Genomic DNA, 17,532 nt, shown 5'->3' with positions numbered 1-17,532 from the left:
GGGGGCTGGTTAGAAATGCAGAACGTCCGGCTCCCCCTCAGACTTGCTGAATCAAACTCTGCATCGCACCGTCGTCCCTGTCCCCCGGAGGGGCTCTGCTCTGAGCTGTCAGCCTTCCTCCCTGGTCACAGGCCTCGCTCTTCACCTGGCTCCTACCATCTCGCCTGCTGCTCTAAGATGCGGTTTTCAGACAGAGCGATCTTTTCAAAATGTAAATCAGATCCCGGCATCCCTCCCTGAAAACGCTCCAGTAACTTGAAAGTCTCCGGTAAGCTGGGACAGGACCTCGCCCTGGCCTCCCAGCCCCGCAGCAGCCGGCCTCCCGCGGCATCTCCTCGCTCTGGCTGCACCGGCCCACCAGGCTGCTCTGTGCCCACCTCCAGGCCTCCGCGCCGGCCGTGCCCCGTGGCCCAGGCGCTCCTTCCTCCCCTCAGCGGGGCTGACTCCTGGTCCAGGGCTCGGCCCTCTCAGGTCCTGTCGGGCCCGTCCTCCAGAACCGCCCTGTGTTGTGAGCTGGCACAGTGGAGTTGAGCCGGGGAATGGGCCAGGGGGGCCTGATCCAGTGCCCTGAGCCCTTGAAGGCAGGGCACTGCCTCACGTGGGGGCAGGCGTCAGTGCGATTAGAAGCTGAAGGATTTGTGTTTTGAGCCTAGTAGTTTTATAGGTGGTGATAGAAAGCGAACATGGTCATGGACCGCGTGGGCAGGGAAGCGCCCCGTTGTTAACAGCTGTGTGCCTGCGGCACCTGCCCTAGCCGCTCTGGTGCACCTGCAGCCCGGAGGCCTCAGGGGGCTTCCTGCTTCTCCAGGAGCCCCAGGTCCACCCCCCTGAGTAAGCAGAGAAGTGGGTGGAGGCGTGGCCGTCCAGCGCAAGAAGACTGCTCTGCCCCTTCCACGGAAAAGCAGAGGCTCAGAGAGGGATCCCCACTGTGGGCCTGTCATGGACAGTGGCCTGGATCTGAGACTCTAGGCCGGACCACCTGGTCCAGTTGTGGCCCTGCTTCCCCAGTCGGGGAGTAGGAAGAGGATGTTTACAGAGGGGCTGCCCTGGTCAGGGAGCCGAAGCTCGCCTCCTGTCTGTCTAGGTCATGGGGAGAATGGGGGATGGTGGGCAGGAGTCAGTTCTCAGAGACTCTGCCACCAGCCGTATCTTAGTTAGCTGGTTTGCCCACCCGCCTTTTCTCCCCAGCAAGTTGGAGGAGGTCTGTAGCACTTAGCTCAGGGCCTGGCACATTGTAAAGGCCTCACGAGCGTTCAGAAGCACCGCTGGGGCATCAGACTCGGGAAGCCGAGCCAGGTGGGCTGGGGCTGCCCTCGTCGGGACCCAGCTGAGCAGCCTGGTGATTTCCAGCTGCTGTGGGTGCCCCGCCGGGGGAGCCTCAGGCCTCTGAGACAGGGGCCCTCCCTGGATGAACAGCGCACGGGGGTCTCCCGAGAAGCCCATTTCGGGGGTTGCCCCGGGCCAGGTCACAGTGCATGGAGGAGGACACAGCTCGGGGCCAGATGGCCTGGGTGTGACCCCGCGTCTGTCACTTCATAGTGTATGACTAGGGACAAAGCACTTCTCCTCTTTGAACGTCTGTTTTCTCATCTGTAAAATGGGAAAATAATAGAACCTACCCCATGGGGCTAATGTACGGGTTATGCATAATTATGCGAATGAAGCAGTTGGCAGGGAGCCTGGCACTGGTTAGGTCTAATCTTAGCTCCTGTCATAGGAGTGACATAGCTCCTTAACCCCTGTCTGAGTTCATCGAGTTGCTCCTAGAATTCAGCCATAACTGCTTTGCTTCTGGAAGCTTCTGCTCAGCAAGCAGGTACTGATGCAGCCGTCCAGGCCCTGTGCTCAGCAGTAGGAGTCCCAGGGTGGATGAAACACTGCCTGCTTCATAGGAGAGTCTGTTGCTTGGTCCAGGCAGGTGGTTGCATTATGTAAACTGCCGTGTTTGTGGCTGGAGGCAGTTTGACCCCTTACCACGTGCAGTTGTCGTGACATTCTGGGTCATTCCCTGGAGAAGGCCCTCGAGGAGGCTGATTTGGAAGAGCTGGAGCTGAGTGGCATCATGCAACCGCTTGGCCACAGTAATGGGCAGTTGGGTGAGGAGCTCTGAGCCAGAAGGGGCACCAGACTTGAGAGCAGGCAAAGGGAGAAGGGCCAGAGAGGGTCGAGGTGGGCAGGTCTCCCTACTCGGAGAGAGAAGTACAAGTAGGAGGGAAATGGGCGAGTGGCTTTGATGAGCAGGAAGCGGCATCCACGCAGAGCCTCAGGGCGGGGTCTTAGGCTGCTCACATCAGCGCACAGGGCGGGTGTCAACACTGTGTTGGCCTCAGAGTAAGACCATCGCAGCCCCTTGTTCTGTTCTTAGACCTACTTTGCCACTGATGAACTTACCTGGGTGGGTTTGAGGGGCGATTGAAGTGGTGTATGTTTTGTTATGATAAACATTCTTTAAACAGAACGTGGATGCGCTTCATCACTGGGAATTTAGCCTGCCTTTCTCCCTTGGGTGAGGGCAGCGGCTTGGAGGTCCAGGGAGGAACAGGGTGCGTCCTGCCAGCTCCATGTCCTTGCCCATGGGGTCTTGTGGAGGCTGCCCGTCATCTGTGTAAAAGGACAGGGAGAGGAACTGCTAGAGGAAACAGTTTGTTAAATCGGGGGGAGAAGAGTCTGCACCAGCTGAGGAGAGAAGCCCGTACCTCCCCAGCACAGAGGGGGTGGCAGAGGGAGGGGGTCCACCACCCCACGTCTCCATGGAGCACCTGCCGGTCAGGTTGGGGGGGGCGGGGTCTGGTGAGCAGCAAGAGCGTGGAGGCCTTTTGTCCTGAGCGCGTGCAGAGAGAGATGGTCGCAAACTGCCATGCAGGGGAGTTCAGTGAAGCCCTGCCTGACCCCGGGAGTGGCCCATCTGGGCCCACGGGCTACTGGGCAGAGGTGAGGCTTTTGGAGAAGCATGGCCCCCTGGGCCAGGTGCTTGACAGGGGTGCAGAGCCCAGGCAGTGCGTGGTACTAAGTGGAATGCGATGTAGTGTGCTGAAAGGTCACCAGTGTGCAGCATTGTGCACAATAGACCTGTCTAAATATCAGAAGATATTCAGAGGCGGTCAGAAGCTACCTCCTGCCTCCTTCCCTGTCGCTGTGAATATGCTCTGTTTGAGCTCGGTTTGAAAAGATCTCCTGGGGCAGACATCAGAAGAATTCAAGTCAGGCATGTGTGGAGTGCCTACTATAAACCACGTGCTGTGTGGACATCGTCTGGGAGTGGGTGTACTAATCGTGCACCCTGAGGGGCAGTGGGGAGGTGGGGCTGGTGGGGACACCACCCCTGGAGGGGATGACACCGCTAGCAGTGAGCACCGCACACTGCTTACCACTCACCTTGCGCCAGGCCCCGGGCGCCCCACCATCTCTTATTCTCACATGTGCTGAGACAGACCACGCTGCCCTTCCCATTGTACCACCACTTACAAGAGAAGGAGGGATTGTTCTTTCCTTGGTCACGTGGTTATCGAGATCACACTCACCTGTGCTTGGACTCCTGAGAAACACAGGGTGTCCTAGCTGTGCACACCCTCTTTTCGCTGCTAAACTCAGCTGCCTACCGAGTTGGTTTGGCCAACGGGCAACCCTTTCCATCCTCATCCTATGATGGGCTTGGGGCCAGTAGGAGGCACCTCTCTTCCCGTTTCCAGGCCCCTCTGTCACAGCAAAGAGAGTGAGTCCTTTCTGTCCCCTGCAGGCCAGGACCCCATGGACAAGGCCGCCCTGTGCAGGGGGCTCCCGGGTACTCTGGGGCCTCAGCATGGGGTGGCCGAGTGTCGGCCAGCTGGACCCTGCAGCGTCTCTGAGAGCCAGGACATACACGTGGGGACTGGCAGGGACTGTTTTTAGTGAGCTGTCTTTACAACCCGGGCTTTGGACTGTTTATGGGGTCTACAGAAAAGAAAATGTCTGCTCTCTCCTTACAATCAAGAGAGAATTAGGGTGGAGGGGAGGCATTATGACGTCTCCTCACGAAAGATGCCTTGCCTGACGTGGGCATGCATCACAGCCCTCCTCACTTCCTGTGCATTCTTTCTTTTTTTAAAAAACGCTTTAAATCTTCATTGATGTATGGAATGGTTTCTTCCTGCCTATGAATATATTTTGTATTTCCACAAGTTTCTCGCACATAATATTTACGCCTTTTTTGGGTACCATATATATGTGTACAGTTTTAGAGTTGGGAATTTATGATGCTTTTTTATAAACCACATTCGTTTATAAATTCAGGATAGTATTTACCATTTCCCTTTGTTTCTGACGTATGCAACGCCACACCTGACCTAAGGTTGTGACAGTAAATGTGCTTGCTTATTAACCTTGTGAAATGGGTCTGCAGTCCCCTTTTGAGAATGCTAGAGGAACCTCTGGTTTGGTTGTAATTAGAGCAGTGAGTGAAACCCTAACTGCTGTAAAAAGTAAGGCTCCAGAGCTTCAACACAAATAGCGGAATATTTCACATGAAAGGACTGACTGCAGTGTTCTTTTTTTTTTTAAATTTAATTTAATTTAATTTTTTTATACAGCAGGTTCTTATTAGTTATCCATTTTATACACATCAGTGTATACATGTCATTCCCAGCCTCCCAGTTCATCACCCCCCACCCCCACCCCCCTGCTGTTTTCCCCCATAGGTGTCCATGCATTTGTTGTCTACATCTGTGTCTCAGTTTCTGCCCTGCAAACCAGTTCATCTATACCATTTTTCTAGATTTCACATCTATGCGTTAATATAGATATTTGTTTTTCCCTTTCTGACTTACTTCACTCTGTATGACAGTCTCTAGGTCCATCCACGTCTCTACAAATGACCCAATTCTGTTCCTTTTTATGGCTGAGTAATATTCCATTGTATATATGTACCACATCTTCTTTATCCATTCGTCTGTCGATGGGCATTTAGGTTGCTTCCATGACCTGGCTATTGTAAATAGTGCTGCAGTGAACATTGGGGTGCACGTGTCTTTCTGAATTATGGTTTTCTCTGGATAGATGCCTCGTAGTGGGATTGCTGGATCATATGGTAATTTTATTTTTAGTTTTTTAAGGAACCTCCATACTGTTCTCCATAGTGGCTGTATCAGTTTACATTCCCACCAGCAGTGCAAGAGGGTTCCCTTTTCTCCACACCCTCTCCAGCATTTGTTGTTTGTAGATGTTCTGATGATGCCCATTCTAACTGGTGTGAGGTGATACCTCATTGTAGTTTTCATTTCTGTTTCTCTCATAATTAGTGATGCTGAGCATCTTTTCATGTGCCTCTTGGCCATCTGTATGTCTTCTTTGGAGAGATGTCTATTTAGGTCTTCTGCCCATTTTTGGATTGGGTTGTTTGTTTTTTTAATATTGAGCTGCATGAGCTGTTTATGTATTTTTGGAGATTAATCCTTTGTCCGTTGATTAGTTTGCAAATATTTTCTCCCATTCTGAGGGTTGTCTTTTCATCTTGTTATAGTTTCCTATGCTGTGCAAAAGCTTTTAAGTTTCCTTAGGTCCCATTTGTTTATTTTTGTTTTTATTTCCATTACTCTAGGAGGTGGGTTCAAAAAGATCTTGCTGTGATTTATGTCAAGGAGCGTTCTTCCTATGTTTTCCTCTAAGAGTGTTATAGTGTCTGGTCTTACATTTAGGTCTTTAATCCATTTTGAGTTTATTTTTGTGTATGGTGTTAGGGAGTATTCTAATTTCATTCTTTTACATGTAGCTGTCCAGTTTTCCCAGCACTACTTATTGAAGAGACTGTCTTTTCTCCGTTGTCATAGATTAGTTGCCTCCTTTGTCATAGATTAGTTGACCATAGGTGCATGGGTTTATCTCTGGGCTTTCTATCCTGTTCCATTGATCTGTATTTCTGTTTTTGTGCCAGTACCATACTGTCTTGACTAGTGTAGCTTTGTAGTATAGTCTGAAGTCAGGGAGTCTGATTCCTCCAGCTCCGTTTTTTTCCCTCAAGATTGCTTTGGGTAGTCAGGGTCTTTTGTGTCTTCATACAAATTTTAAGATTTTTTGTTCTAGTTCTGTAAAAAATGCCATTGGTAATTTGATAGGGATTGCATTGAATCTGTAGATTGCTTTGGGTAGTATAGTCATTTTCACAATGTTGAATCTTCCAGTCCAGGAGCATGGTATATCTCTCCATCTGTTTGTGTCATCTTTGATTTCTTTCATCAGTGTCTTATCGTTTCCTGCATACAGTTCTTTTACCTCTTTAGGCAGGTTTATTCCTAGGTATTTTATTTTTTTTCTTGCAGTGGTGAATGGGATTGTTTCCTTAATTTCTCTTTCTGATCTTTTGTTGTTATTGTATAGGAACGCCAGAGATTTATGTGCATTAATTTTGTATCCTACAACTTTACCAAATTCATTGATTAGCTCTAGTAGTTTCCTGGTGACATCTTTAGGATTTTCTATGTATAGTATCATGTCATCTGCAAACAGTGACAGTTTTACTTCTTTTCCAATTTGTATTCCTTTTATTTCTTTTTCTTCTCTGATTGCCATGGCTAGGACTTCCAAAACTATGTTGAATAATAGTGGCGAGAGTGGACATCCTTGTCTTATTCCTGATCTCAGAGGAAATGCTTTCAGTTTTTCACCATTGAGAGTGATGTTTGCTGTGGGTTTGTCATATATGGCCTTTATTATGTTGAGGTAGGTTCCCTCTATGCCCACTTTTGGGAGAGTTTTTATCATAAATGGGTATTGAATTTTATCAAAAGCTTTTTCTGCATCTATTGAGATGATCATATGGTTTTTATTCTTCAGTTAGTTAATATGGTTTATCACATTGATTGATTTGCATATACTGAAGAATCCTTGCATCCCTGAGATAAACCCCAGTTGATCATGGTGTATGATCCTTTTTTTTTTTTTTCCTCTTATATCTGTGAGGCAAGAACTGTTAACTTTTATTTTACTCTCATTAAATTTTCCTATTATGGTAGTATTTTTTATAAAGGAATTTATAAATTGAATTAAAAGAAACTTCCACTGAAGAGACTCAACATGTAAAAATAATTACTGAAATAATCGTTTAAAGAAAGTATTTCCCCAGAGAAGTCTTCACCAAGTGTATGATCCTTTTAATGTGTTGGTGGATTCTGTTTGCTAGTATTTTGTTGGAGATTTTTGTATCTATATTCATCAGTGATATTGGTCTGTAATTTTCTTTTTTTGTAGTATCTTTGTCTGGTTTTGGTATCAGGGTGATGGTGGCCTCATAGAATGTGTTTGGGAGTGTTCCTTCCTCTGCAGTTTTTTGGAAGAGTTTGAGAAGGTTGGGTGTTAACTCTTCTCTAAGTGTTTGATAGAATTCACCTGTGAAGGAATAAAGACACAGACTAAGACAGTGGACCTGAGGACATGGGGAGGGGGAAGGGTAAGCTGGGGTGAAGTGAGGGAGTGGCATGGACATATATACACTACCAAATGTAAAATAGATAGCTAGTGGGAAGCAGCCACATAGCACAGGGAGATCAGCTCAGTGCTTTGTGACCACCTAGAGGGGTAGGATAGGGAAGGTGGGAGGGAAACGCAAGAGGGAGGAGATATGGGGCTATATGTATATGTATAGCTGATTCACTTTATTATACAGCAGACACTAACACACCTTTGTAAAACAATTATACTCCAATAAAGATTTTTTTTTTTTTAAAAATGCATGGGAGCAATTACCAACAAGTTACTGCATAGTTGGGGCTTTGATAAATGAATGATTTAATTGAACTGAACTCAAAGGCTGCATTTACAGTGATTCTAAGTTTTGGAATTCAGTGCTTGATTTGCATTCTATAGTAAAACTTTTACTCTGAAAACTCTTTTAAGAGGATAAATATTGCTACTGAAATTGCACTAGGAAAGGTAAAGGCAATGCTCTCAGTGGTTTTCTGTACGTGTGAAGTAAAACCTTTAAGACATACTGTATCGTGACTTTGTTAACAAGATACTGTGATGTGTTTAGGCGGCCTTGAATCCAGAGATAGTAGATCAAAACTCCACACATCAGTGACTCATAGGTTTAAGAAACTTTAGACGTCCGGCATGTCATTATTTTTCAGAAAAATTATTATTTGTACTATTTTGGAGGGGGACCCTGAGGCACTGATTTTACCTTCTTGGGTTATGTAATATTTTAACTACCTTAATGAGCTTTTTGTTAACAGCAGCCCCAAAATATGACAGTACTGTATCTAAAAACTCAAGAACTAAAAAGTTTCCAAATATATTCATTTAAAAAATATTCTCTGTGCTATGAGAACCAAATAAAATGTAACACATTAAATAAAGTTCTTCCTATTCAAAAAGAAAAAGAATTTACCTGTGAAGCCATCTGGTCCTGGACTTTCATTTGTTGGAAGATTTTTTATCACAGTTTCAATTTCGTTACTTGTGATTGGTCTGTTCATATTTTGTTTCTTCCTGGTTCAGTCTTGGAAGGTTATACCTTTCTAAGAATTTGTCCATTTCTTTCAGGTTGTCCATTTTATTGGCATAGAGTTGCTTGTAGTAGTCTCTTTGGATGCTTTGTATTTCTGCGGTGTCTGTTGTAACTTTTCCTTTATTCATTTCTAATTTTATTGATTTGAATCCTCTCCGTCTTTTTCTTGATGAGTCTCGCTAAAGATTTATCAATTTTGTTTATCTTCTCAGAAAACCAGCTTTTAGCTTTATTGATGTTTGCTATTGTTTTCTTTGTTTCTATTTCATTTATTTCTGCTCTGATCTTTGTGATTTCTTTCCTTCTACTAACTTTGGGTTTTATTTGTTCTTCTTTCTCTAGTTCCTTTAGGTGTAAAGTTAGATTGTTTATTTGAGACTTTTCTTGTTTCTTGAGGTAGGCTGGTATTGCTATAAACTTCCCTCTTAGAACTGCTTTTGCTACATCCCATAGGTTTTGGATTGTTGTGTTTTCATTGTCACTTGTCTCTCGGTATTTTTTGATTTCCTCTTTGATTTCTTCAGTGGTCTCTTGGTTATTGAGTAATGGATTGTTTAGCCACAGGTTTGTGTTTTTTACATTTTTTTCCCTGTAATTGATTTCTAATCTCATGGTATAGTGGTCAGAAAAGATGCTTGATATGATTTCAGTTTTCTTCAATTTACCAAGGCTTGATTTGTGACCCAGGATGTGGTCTATCCTGGAGAATGTTCCATATGCACTTGAGAAGAAAGTGTAATCTGCTGTTTTCGGATGGAATGTCCTATAAACATCAGTTAAGTCTGTCTGGTCTAATGTGTCATTTGAAGCTTGTGTTTCGTTACTAATTTTCTGTCTGGATGATCTGTCCATTGGTGTAAGTGCGGTGTTCAAGTCCCCCACTATTATTGTGTTACTGTCGATTCCCTCTTTTATAGCTGTTAGCATTTGCCTTATGTATTGACGTGTTCCTATGTTGGTGCATATATATTTATAATTGTTATATCTTCTTCTTGGATTGATCCCTTGATCATTATGTAGTGTCCTTCCCTGTCTCTTTTAACATTCTTTATTTTAAAGTCTATTTTATCTGATATGAGTATTGCTACTCCAGCTTTCTTTTGAGTTCCATTTGCATGGAATATCTTTTTCCATCCCCTCAATTTCAGTCTGTATGTGTCCCTAGGTCTGAAGTGGGTCTCTTGTAGACAACATATATATGGGTCTTGTTTTTGTATCCATTCAGTGAGCCTGTGTCTTTTGGATGGAACATTTAATCCATTCATATTTAAGGTAATTATAGATATGTATGTTCCTATTACCAGTTTCTTAATTGTTTTGGGTTTGTTTTTGTAGGTCCTTTTCTTCCCTTGTGTTTCTCACTTAGAGAAGTTCTTTTAGGATTTGTAGAGCAGGTTTGGTGGTGCTGAATTCTCTTAGCTTTTGCTTGTCTGTAAAGCTTTTGATTTCTCTGTTGAATCTGAATGAGATCCTTGCTGGGTAGAGTAATCTTGGTTTTAGGTTCTTCCCTTTCATCACTTTAAATATATTGTGCCTCTCCCTTCTGGCTTGTAAAGTTTCTGCTGAGAAATCAGCTGTTAACCTTATGGGAGTTCCCTTGTATGTTATTTGTCGTTTTTCCCTTGCTGCTTTCAATAATTTTTCTTTGTCTTTAATTTTTGTCAGTTTGATTACTGTGTGTCTCGGTGTGTTTCTCCTTGGGTTTATCCTGCCTGGGACTCTCTGCGCTTCCTGGAATCGGGTGGCTATTTCCTTTCCCATGTGTTCCACTATAATCTCTTCAAATATTTTCTCTGCTCCTTTCTCTCTTCTCCTTCTGGGACCCCTATAATGCGAATGTTGGTGCATTTAATGTTGTCCCAGAGGTTTCTTAGGCATTTCTTTTCATTCCTTTTTCTTTATTCTGTTCCGCAGCAGTGAATTCCACCATTCTGTCTTCCAGGTCACTTATCCGTTCTTCTGCCTCTGTTGTTCTGCTATTGATTCCTTCTAGTGTATTTTTCATTTCAGTTATTGTATTGTTCACCCCTCTCTTTTTTTTTTTTTTCGGTACGCTGGCCTCTTACTGTTGTGGCCTCTCCCGTTGCGGAGCATAGGCTCCGGACACGCAGCCTCAGCGGCCATGGCTCACGGGCCCAGCCGCTCCGCGGCATGTGGGATCTTCCCAGGCTGGGGCACGAACCCATGTCCCCTGCATCAGCAGGTGGACTCTCAACCACTGTGCCACCAGGGAAGCCCTCTTTGTTTGTTCTTTAATTCTTCTAGGTCTTTGTTAAACATTTCTTGCATCTTCTCGATCTTTGCCTCCGTTCTTTTTCCAGGGTCCTGGATCATCTTCACTATCATTATTCTGAATCCTTTTTCTAGAAGGTTGCCCATCTCCACTTCATTTGATTGTTTTGCTGAGGTTTTATCTTGTTCCTTCATCCGGTACACAGCGCTTCTGCCTTTTCATCTTGTCTATCTTTCTGTGAATGTGGTTTTTGTTCCACAGGCTTCAGGATTGTAGTTCTTCTTGCTTCTGCTGTCTGCCCTCTGGTGCATGAGGCTATCTAAGAGGCTTGTGCAAGTTTCCTGATGGGAGAGACTGATGGTGGGTAGAGCTGGCTTTTGCTCTGGTGGGCAGAGCTCAGTAAAACTTTAATCCACTTGTCTGCTGATGGGTGGAGCTGGGTTCCCTCCCTGTTGGTTGTTTGGCCTGAGGCAACCCAGTACTGGAGCCTACCCGGCTCTTTGCTGGGGCTAATGGTGGACTCCGGGTGGGCTCAAGCCAAGGGGTACTTCCCAGAACTTCTGCTGCCAGTGTTCTTGTCCTCACGGTGAGACATAGCCACCCCCCGCCTCTGCAGGAGACCCTCCACCACTAGCAGGTAGGTGTGGTTCAGTCTCCCCTAGGGTCACTGCTCCTTCCCCTGGGTCCTGATGCAGACACTACTTTGTGTGTGCCCTCCAAGAGTGGAGTCTCTGTTTCCCCCAGTTCTGTTTCCGGCAGCTCCGGGCAGGCAGGGTCTGGCCGGGCACGGATGCCCAAGGGGCTGTGCTCAGTGAGGGGACACACAGTGTGGCACATAGGGTTGTGTGCTGCCCTCTTCACTCATTCCCACATAAGCCTTTTCTCACTTATCGCAGAGCCTGTAGGGCACGAGGGAGGTGCTGAGCGTCCACGTCTTGGATGACAGGGCCCTGTCTGTGTATTTGGGAGCCGGTGCAGCAGAGCAGAGGTGTGCAGACTGGGGCACAAGCACCCCCACCCACGTCCCAGCTATCCCTTAGCCGCCGTCATCTCCGTGGAGGAGATGGGGTCTCGGTGGGAAGCTGCTCTCCCACGAGTACAGAGCCCAGCAGAGTGCCCTGGTCTGTTAGAGGTCTGGTCTAGATTCTGGAACACTTGAGGTGGGCAGAGCTGCAGAACTCAGAGGCTGACTTAGTGAATAATTTGCACAGTCCTATAGGTTAAGGTTTTCCATTAAGCTCTCTATGCTGCCGATAATTTAGCTGGAAGATGTGTTAGACACAGCACTTGGGGAAGATGGAGTACCCATCTCAGGGGATAATGACACTGTGAAGCCAGATTATTTCTACCGTGGAGAACAATTGTAAGCCTGTGCTAGTAGATTAAACTGCTAGAGTGATCGTTTTGAACAAAGAAAATGGTCAAGAGCTATACAGCCAGCCATAAACTGATAGAGGTAGGTAAAGAGTAATAATTCAACCCTGTTGATCTATGGCATGTAATCCCTTTAGTCGCTGCCACGCTACAGCAGCTGAGGAAGGTCCCCGGACCTGAGGTCACCCAGACTAACGTCCAGATTTTGCTACTTTCCAGCTGTTTGACCTTAGATGAGTCACCAGACGTTAGAGGTTTCATTCAGAGATGCCCAAGCCACGAGATGCTGTGTGCAAATGATTGGGATGAGGCCGGGAGAGTGTCCACTGGGTTTCACGGGGACAGGGGAGGAATGCCATGGTTTGCAGAAACACAAAGCCAAACAACAAACAGAGTGGGAATCATGTAACAGGTAGAGTGCGGGAAGTGGGAGGAGGGGCTTGCTCTGCAGGGAGCCTCCGTGCCTCCCTCTGTAACGCAGCCCTCCACCACCCCCGGCTCCTGTTTCTCCAGCTGTACGTGAAGCGGGGCCTCTCCGGGGCTGGCGGAGCTGCTCACGCAAGCTCGTGAGAACGTAAACTTGTGGTGAGTTAGGCTTTGGACGCCCCGCCTGTTACAGCTGTGCCATCTGGAGGGCCACTCTTCGCAGGACTTCTGGGAACTGGACATTTATCTTTGTCACTCTGTCTGCTGAATTAAGCCCAACGGACCGTGTCTGGAAAGTTTATTTTACTCTTATAATTAGCAGTGAGTGAATTTAACTGGTGATTCCGGTAGACAAATCCCTAGAGCTGAAAATTAGGAAAAAAATGGAGAAAGGATTATGTTAAATAGACTTAATACGTAGAAAAGGTAATATGGGCAAATAAATGTAGCTATTTCGAGAGAGAGACAGATGATGCTAAGTCTTCTCTTCCCATGTTAGGCGAGTTGCGGTTCAGGGGCTGCCGCAGATTGGGTGATGCAGGACGCTTCCTGGGAAGCCGCCAGCGTCTTCCTTTGTAAAAGCAAGTCTCAGTCTCTCAGCTGGTGAGCGAGGTTCTTCGGGATGTGGTTGTGAACTTCATTTCATGCCTCGCCCGCCCCCGCTCCCCAGCACCGCCTCTCCTATGACTCATGCACTTTGGACAGACACACAGCCCCTGGGAGCCTCCCCTGTGCAGACACACTCGAGGTCTGGGGTCCCTCGCTCAGCTAGGAGCAAAGCCTCAGTGCAGACGAGGGGCCCGTAGGAGACGCAGGATGGGGATGTAGGAGTCCTCCGGGCTTTGAGGGAGGGCACGAGAAGCGTGATGGGGAAGCCTGGAACCGGAGGGTGTGGAAGCAGCGAAGAGGGCGTCTCAGTGAGTAAAGTTGAGGTTGGCTCAGCAGCGTCAGACAGCAAAGGACCGTGTGGAGAGGTGAGGATGGAACTCTGCCCAGTGGGCTTGGTGACTGGGAGGCGGCGGTGGCCCTGGTGGGGCTGTGGGCACATGCCTGCCCTTTGCCGCCTTCCCTCGGCCTGCCATGCCTTTTCCCACCATCTGCAGACAGCGCCTTCCACGAAGTGGCCCCGGGCCCTGATGTGACAGAGTTAGCATGTAATTGCCCTTATTTCGAGCACGGTGGCCTCATGTTGGTTTCTGCCCTTCTTCCACATCTGTGGGCAGTAGCCACGCCTCAGTCGTCCTGGGACCTCCTGGGACGGCTCCTGAGTGTGTGTCTACCCTGCTGCCATGGGAACAGGAGCTGCAGCCTCTGCTCATCAAAGCCCTGGGCCTGGCAGGGATCTCTTTGTCCGGGGCAGTAGTGTCAGCCCTTGTCAGTGCTCAGCCATCGAGGCGCTGGAGTTGTCCAAGAGGAGAGTGAAGTCTTAGGCTGGACGTCTTCCTCATTTTAGGCTTCATTTCTGATGATGGCAATCACTGTGTGTGAACGACAGTGCCAGGAGGGTATCTCAAAGCTCGTGTATTGGTTGATCTCCCCCTTTTTCTTTGTCACCATTGTGTCATCTGTTTACCTGAAGTGCATCAGCTTGTTTTGCACACCTGAGGCTGGGACCGCAGCATAAATCACCCATGCCGCCTGACTTCTTTCTTCATGTAGAATTTACTGACAGTTAAGAGAAAAGCATTTGTTGAGTATTCCGTCCCCCTTTCCCACCCTTCTGTCAGGTACCTTCTTTCAAAGTGAAATAAATCAATATTTACTTCTAAAGTCTCGGTTCACAGTACATTTTCCCATTTAAATGAAATTGAAACAAACAGTAAAAGAAGAAAAAGGCCTCCATCTACTGCAGAAAAACAGCTCAAGCTAAATGGATTAATACTTTCCACCCAGGGTATCTCTCTAGCTTCTGGTAAATTCCATCAGTCCAAGTTAAAGGTTCCTTCCAATCAGTAACTTTGTGTGGAGCCCACCCCAGACGTGCCTCGTCCATTTTCTTCTCTGCATTAAACATGACCCCGTCTGACACAGCCCTTCCTGCTGTCAGGGAATGACACAGGCACAGGGCCGAGGGAGACCCCTGGAAGCCCCATGGGGCGTTCCCAGAGACGGCGTGGGGTCGTGGCTTGTTATAGAGGGCCAGGCAGGGAGGAGACCGTCCCACGCCAGGCTCCAGCTGGGAAGGGAGTCAGAAGCGTCATGAATGGGAGCTCACAGAGGCCACCTGAGCAAACCCACTGCTTCCAGTCTCTCCTGGGGGTCCTGGGAGTCATTGCTCCTTCTGCCCTCTCTGCCTGGAGTCCCATCCCATGCCTCCTCCGGAGGCTGCCCTGGCACTCTGTCAGAGCATTGCTCGGTTCCTGTGTCTGCCCCGCTAGACTGGTTTTCCACCATGTGCTGCCTGAGCGCCCATCAGGGCACCTGCACCCAGTGGAGCATCGTTGCACAAATACTGGGTTCTTGCTCCGTGCCAGGCATCCGCCCTGCCCACCTGGCTCTGGGAGAAGAGCTTTGCCGGGGCAGTGCCGTCCTAGCCCTCACGGAGCTCAGTTCACTGGGACCTGATAAAATGACAAAGGTTTTGTTGAATGAATGAATAATTGACATGCCGCAGTACCTTAAGAAAACGTTGTTCAGTACACGAATGAAGACACCAAAAGCGCAGTGACGTTATTAAGCACCCACTTTGCATACGGAATCTTCTTCAGTTCTCCTAGCCATTCTCTGAAGTGGGCATTTTCGTCCCTATTTTACAGATGAGACACCTGAGAGTCATAGGGGAGAGTGGGCAAGGCTCACAGCTAACTGCGGGGGAGCTGCTGTGTAAGCCCCGCGAAGTGCAGGACAAAGTTCTTTCCACCTCGCCTTTCGGACCCCCTGGGGAAGGCGGGTCTCTGTGACATCCCTCCCTACATCTGAGGGCTCTCGTTCCCCAGCTCAGCAAGTCCAGGCCCCTTCACTGTCCTCCTGGGCTGGTTTTCTAATCCTTCAGTCATTTCTGCAGCTCTTAGGGTCTCAACACTTTCTAAATCTTTCCCATATTGTTTGTATCATTGCTCTTCTCAAAATCAAAGACAGTTGTAAAACAGACCAGAATGCACAGTCAGGGAGCTGGGGCCTTAGCACCAGCTGGAATTTGGCCTTGTCTGGAATCGGCCTGCTTGGAGCTACAGAGAAAGGCCCGCCCATAGGAGTGAGCAGGCCCCTCCACTGACAGAGCCCCGGGGCAGTGAGTGCCCATCAGCAGACCGCTCCCGTGGCTCTGAGGCACTAGTGTTGGTGGACGACACCTGGGCAAAACCAGGCGTGCAAGGGCGTGTACTCCTGCCTGGTGTGCTGTTGATCTTCTTCATACACAGAGCTGAGCTCCCAGAGTGTGTGGAGAGACAGATAAGCCAGGATAAACTAGTCCCTTTTCCACCACCAAATGGACCAGCTATGAATTTCCAGGAGACCCCGCACCCAGCCCTCTACACGGTTGCAGGAAGTAACTCCTAGAGTGCCTCGGCAACTCCCACGCCTCTGGGAGGCATCACGAGAAGAGCTTGGACTGGGTGTTTGAACTTGGGTTCCACCATGAGCCCCAGCTGGGGCCCCTGACCACGTTACTTTGCACCGGTGAGCGCCGCTCTCCTCATCTGTAAACCGGGGGTGAGAGCAAGCGTAGAGCATTGCTGAGATGATTCTGTGCAGGAAGGACCAGCTCCTGGAATGTGCCACATGCTCCGTAGGCAGTCGCTGTGATTCTCTTGTCCTGCTGGACCTGGAAGTGGGGCCCGTGTGACCTTTCTCTTGCCCTCCCGCAGGTCACGGACGAGGAGCCCAGTTCCAACCACACGGTCATGATCCAGGAGACCCTCCAGCAGGCCTCCGTGGAGCTGGCTGAGCAGCATCACTTGGTGGTGTCCTCCGACGACGTGGAGGGCATTGAGACGGTAACCGTCTACACGCAGGGCGGGGAGGCCTCGGAGTTCATCGTCTACGTGCAGGAGGCCGTGCAGCCCGTGGAGGAGCAGGCCGTGGGGCAGCCGGCCCCGGAGCTCTAGAGGACACGCAGTGTGGGACAGCGCCACGGGGCAGGGCTGCCGACCTCTGTGCAGCCCCCGGGACAGCCAGGGCGGGGAGGCCCCAGAGAAGTGCTCTCCCAGGCTCTCCTCTGCGCTGTCCACCCTGGCGGCCGCGTGGGGCTCTCCTGGCCCAGCTTTGGGTGGGCGAGGGATCGGCATCACCAGCGACACAGGAGCGCTGCCCACAGCACAGGCATACGCACCTTCCCCCCACGTCGTCTGCTTCCAGAAAGACCTGTGCCTCAACTCCCCAAACATGGCCCGTACCGCATAGCCCCTTTGCTTCAAGTGTCGAACAGAGACCCCCAATTCTCATCGGCATCTTCCCTGAATCACAGCCTAACTCCTTGACCCCTGTCTGGGTGCCGAATCTTTACCTGGGACTGCTCTGCAGCCTGGTAACCAGGAGACAGCTGTCAGAGAAAGTGACCTTACGGTGTTTGAATCACCTGTGAGAGAAAAGAGGGGAGGGGTTATCTACACAGTTCTACCCTCCTCAGGCATCAGGGGCGCTTATTATCGTGTGAAGTAACGATGGTTTGACGGCCCTCCCGCTCCCATCACACATGGTGGTCTCAGCTTACTATCTTGGAATTCTTTTGCTTTTAAAATAAATGCACTTTCTCCTATTCACCTCCTACTCTATGGAGGTGAGTTGGATAGAATAAAAGCATTCTCTGCCTGAGTACTTCTGCTTCTCTGTTAGGTTGGTGGGTTTACCTTTCCCCTTCCCAAGTCAGAATCTGGGATTTGGACCCCACCCAGGACAACCCTCTCTGAGACCCAGGCCCTCAAAATGTGACAGTGATGCTTGTTCTCCCTCTGAAGCATTAGCCTTGCTTTGGGGCCACTGTTTGAGGTTAACGGTCTTGGCGCCCCACGTCCTGGCACCTCGCATTGGGTTTGCTGCAGCCCCTTCCCACCTTGGGAGGAGAAGTAAACCGACAGTCAAGAGC

General features: G+C 48.8%; 1 protein-coding gene across 2 annotated transcripts in view; it reads left to right on the top strand.

Moving 5' to 3' along the window:
* The window catches only part of ZFAT (zinc finger and AT-hook domain containing), a 183,945-nt gene extending 166,691 nt beyond the window's left edge, over positions 1-17,254 (top strand). For both annotated transcript variants that reach the window (XM_059995226.1, XM_059995225.1), the window contains one exon: positions 16,316-17,254. In XM_059995226.1, the coding sequence (XP_059851209.1) occupies positions 16,316-16,555 (240 nt within the window). In that variant the 3' untranslated portion in view covers positions 16,556-17,254. The remainder of the gene's footprint in view (positions 1-16,315) is intronic.
* The last annotated feature ends 278 nt before the right edge of the window (positions 17,255-17,532 follow it).

Source organism: Delphinus delphis, chromosome 17 (genome assembly GCF_949987515.2).
Source record: "Delphinus delphis chromosome 17, mDelDel1.2, whole genome shotgun sequence".
Taxonomy (NCBI): domain Eukaryota; kingdom Metazoa; phylum Chordata; class Mammalia; order Artiodactyla; family Delphinidae; genus Delphinus; species Delphinus delphis.
Note: the sequence above shows the minus strand (reverse complement) of the source record. Positions and strands in the feature narration are given on the sequence as shown.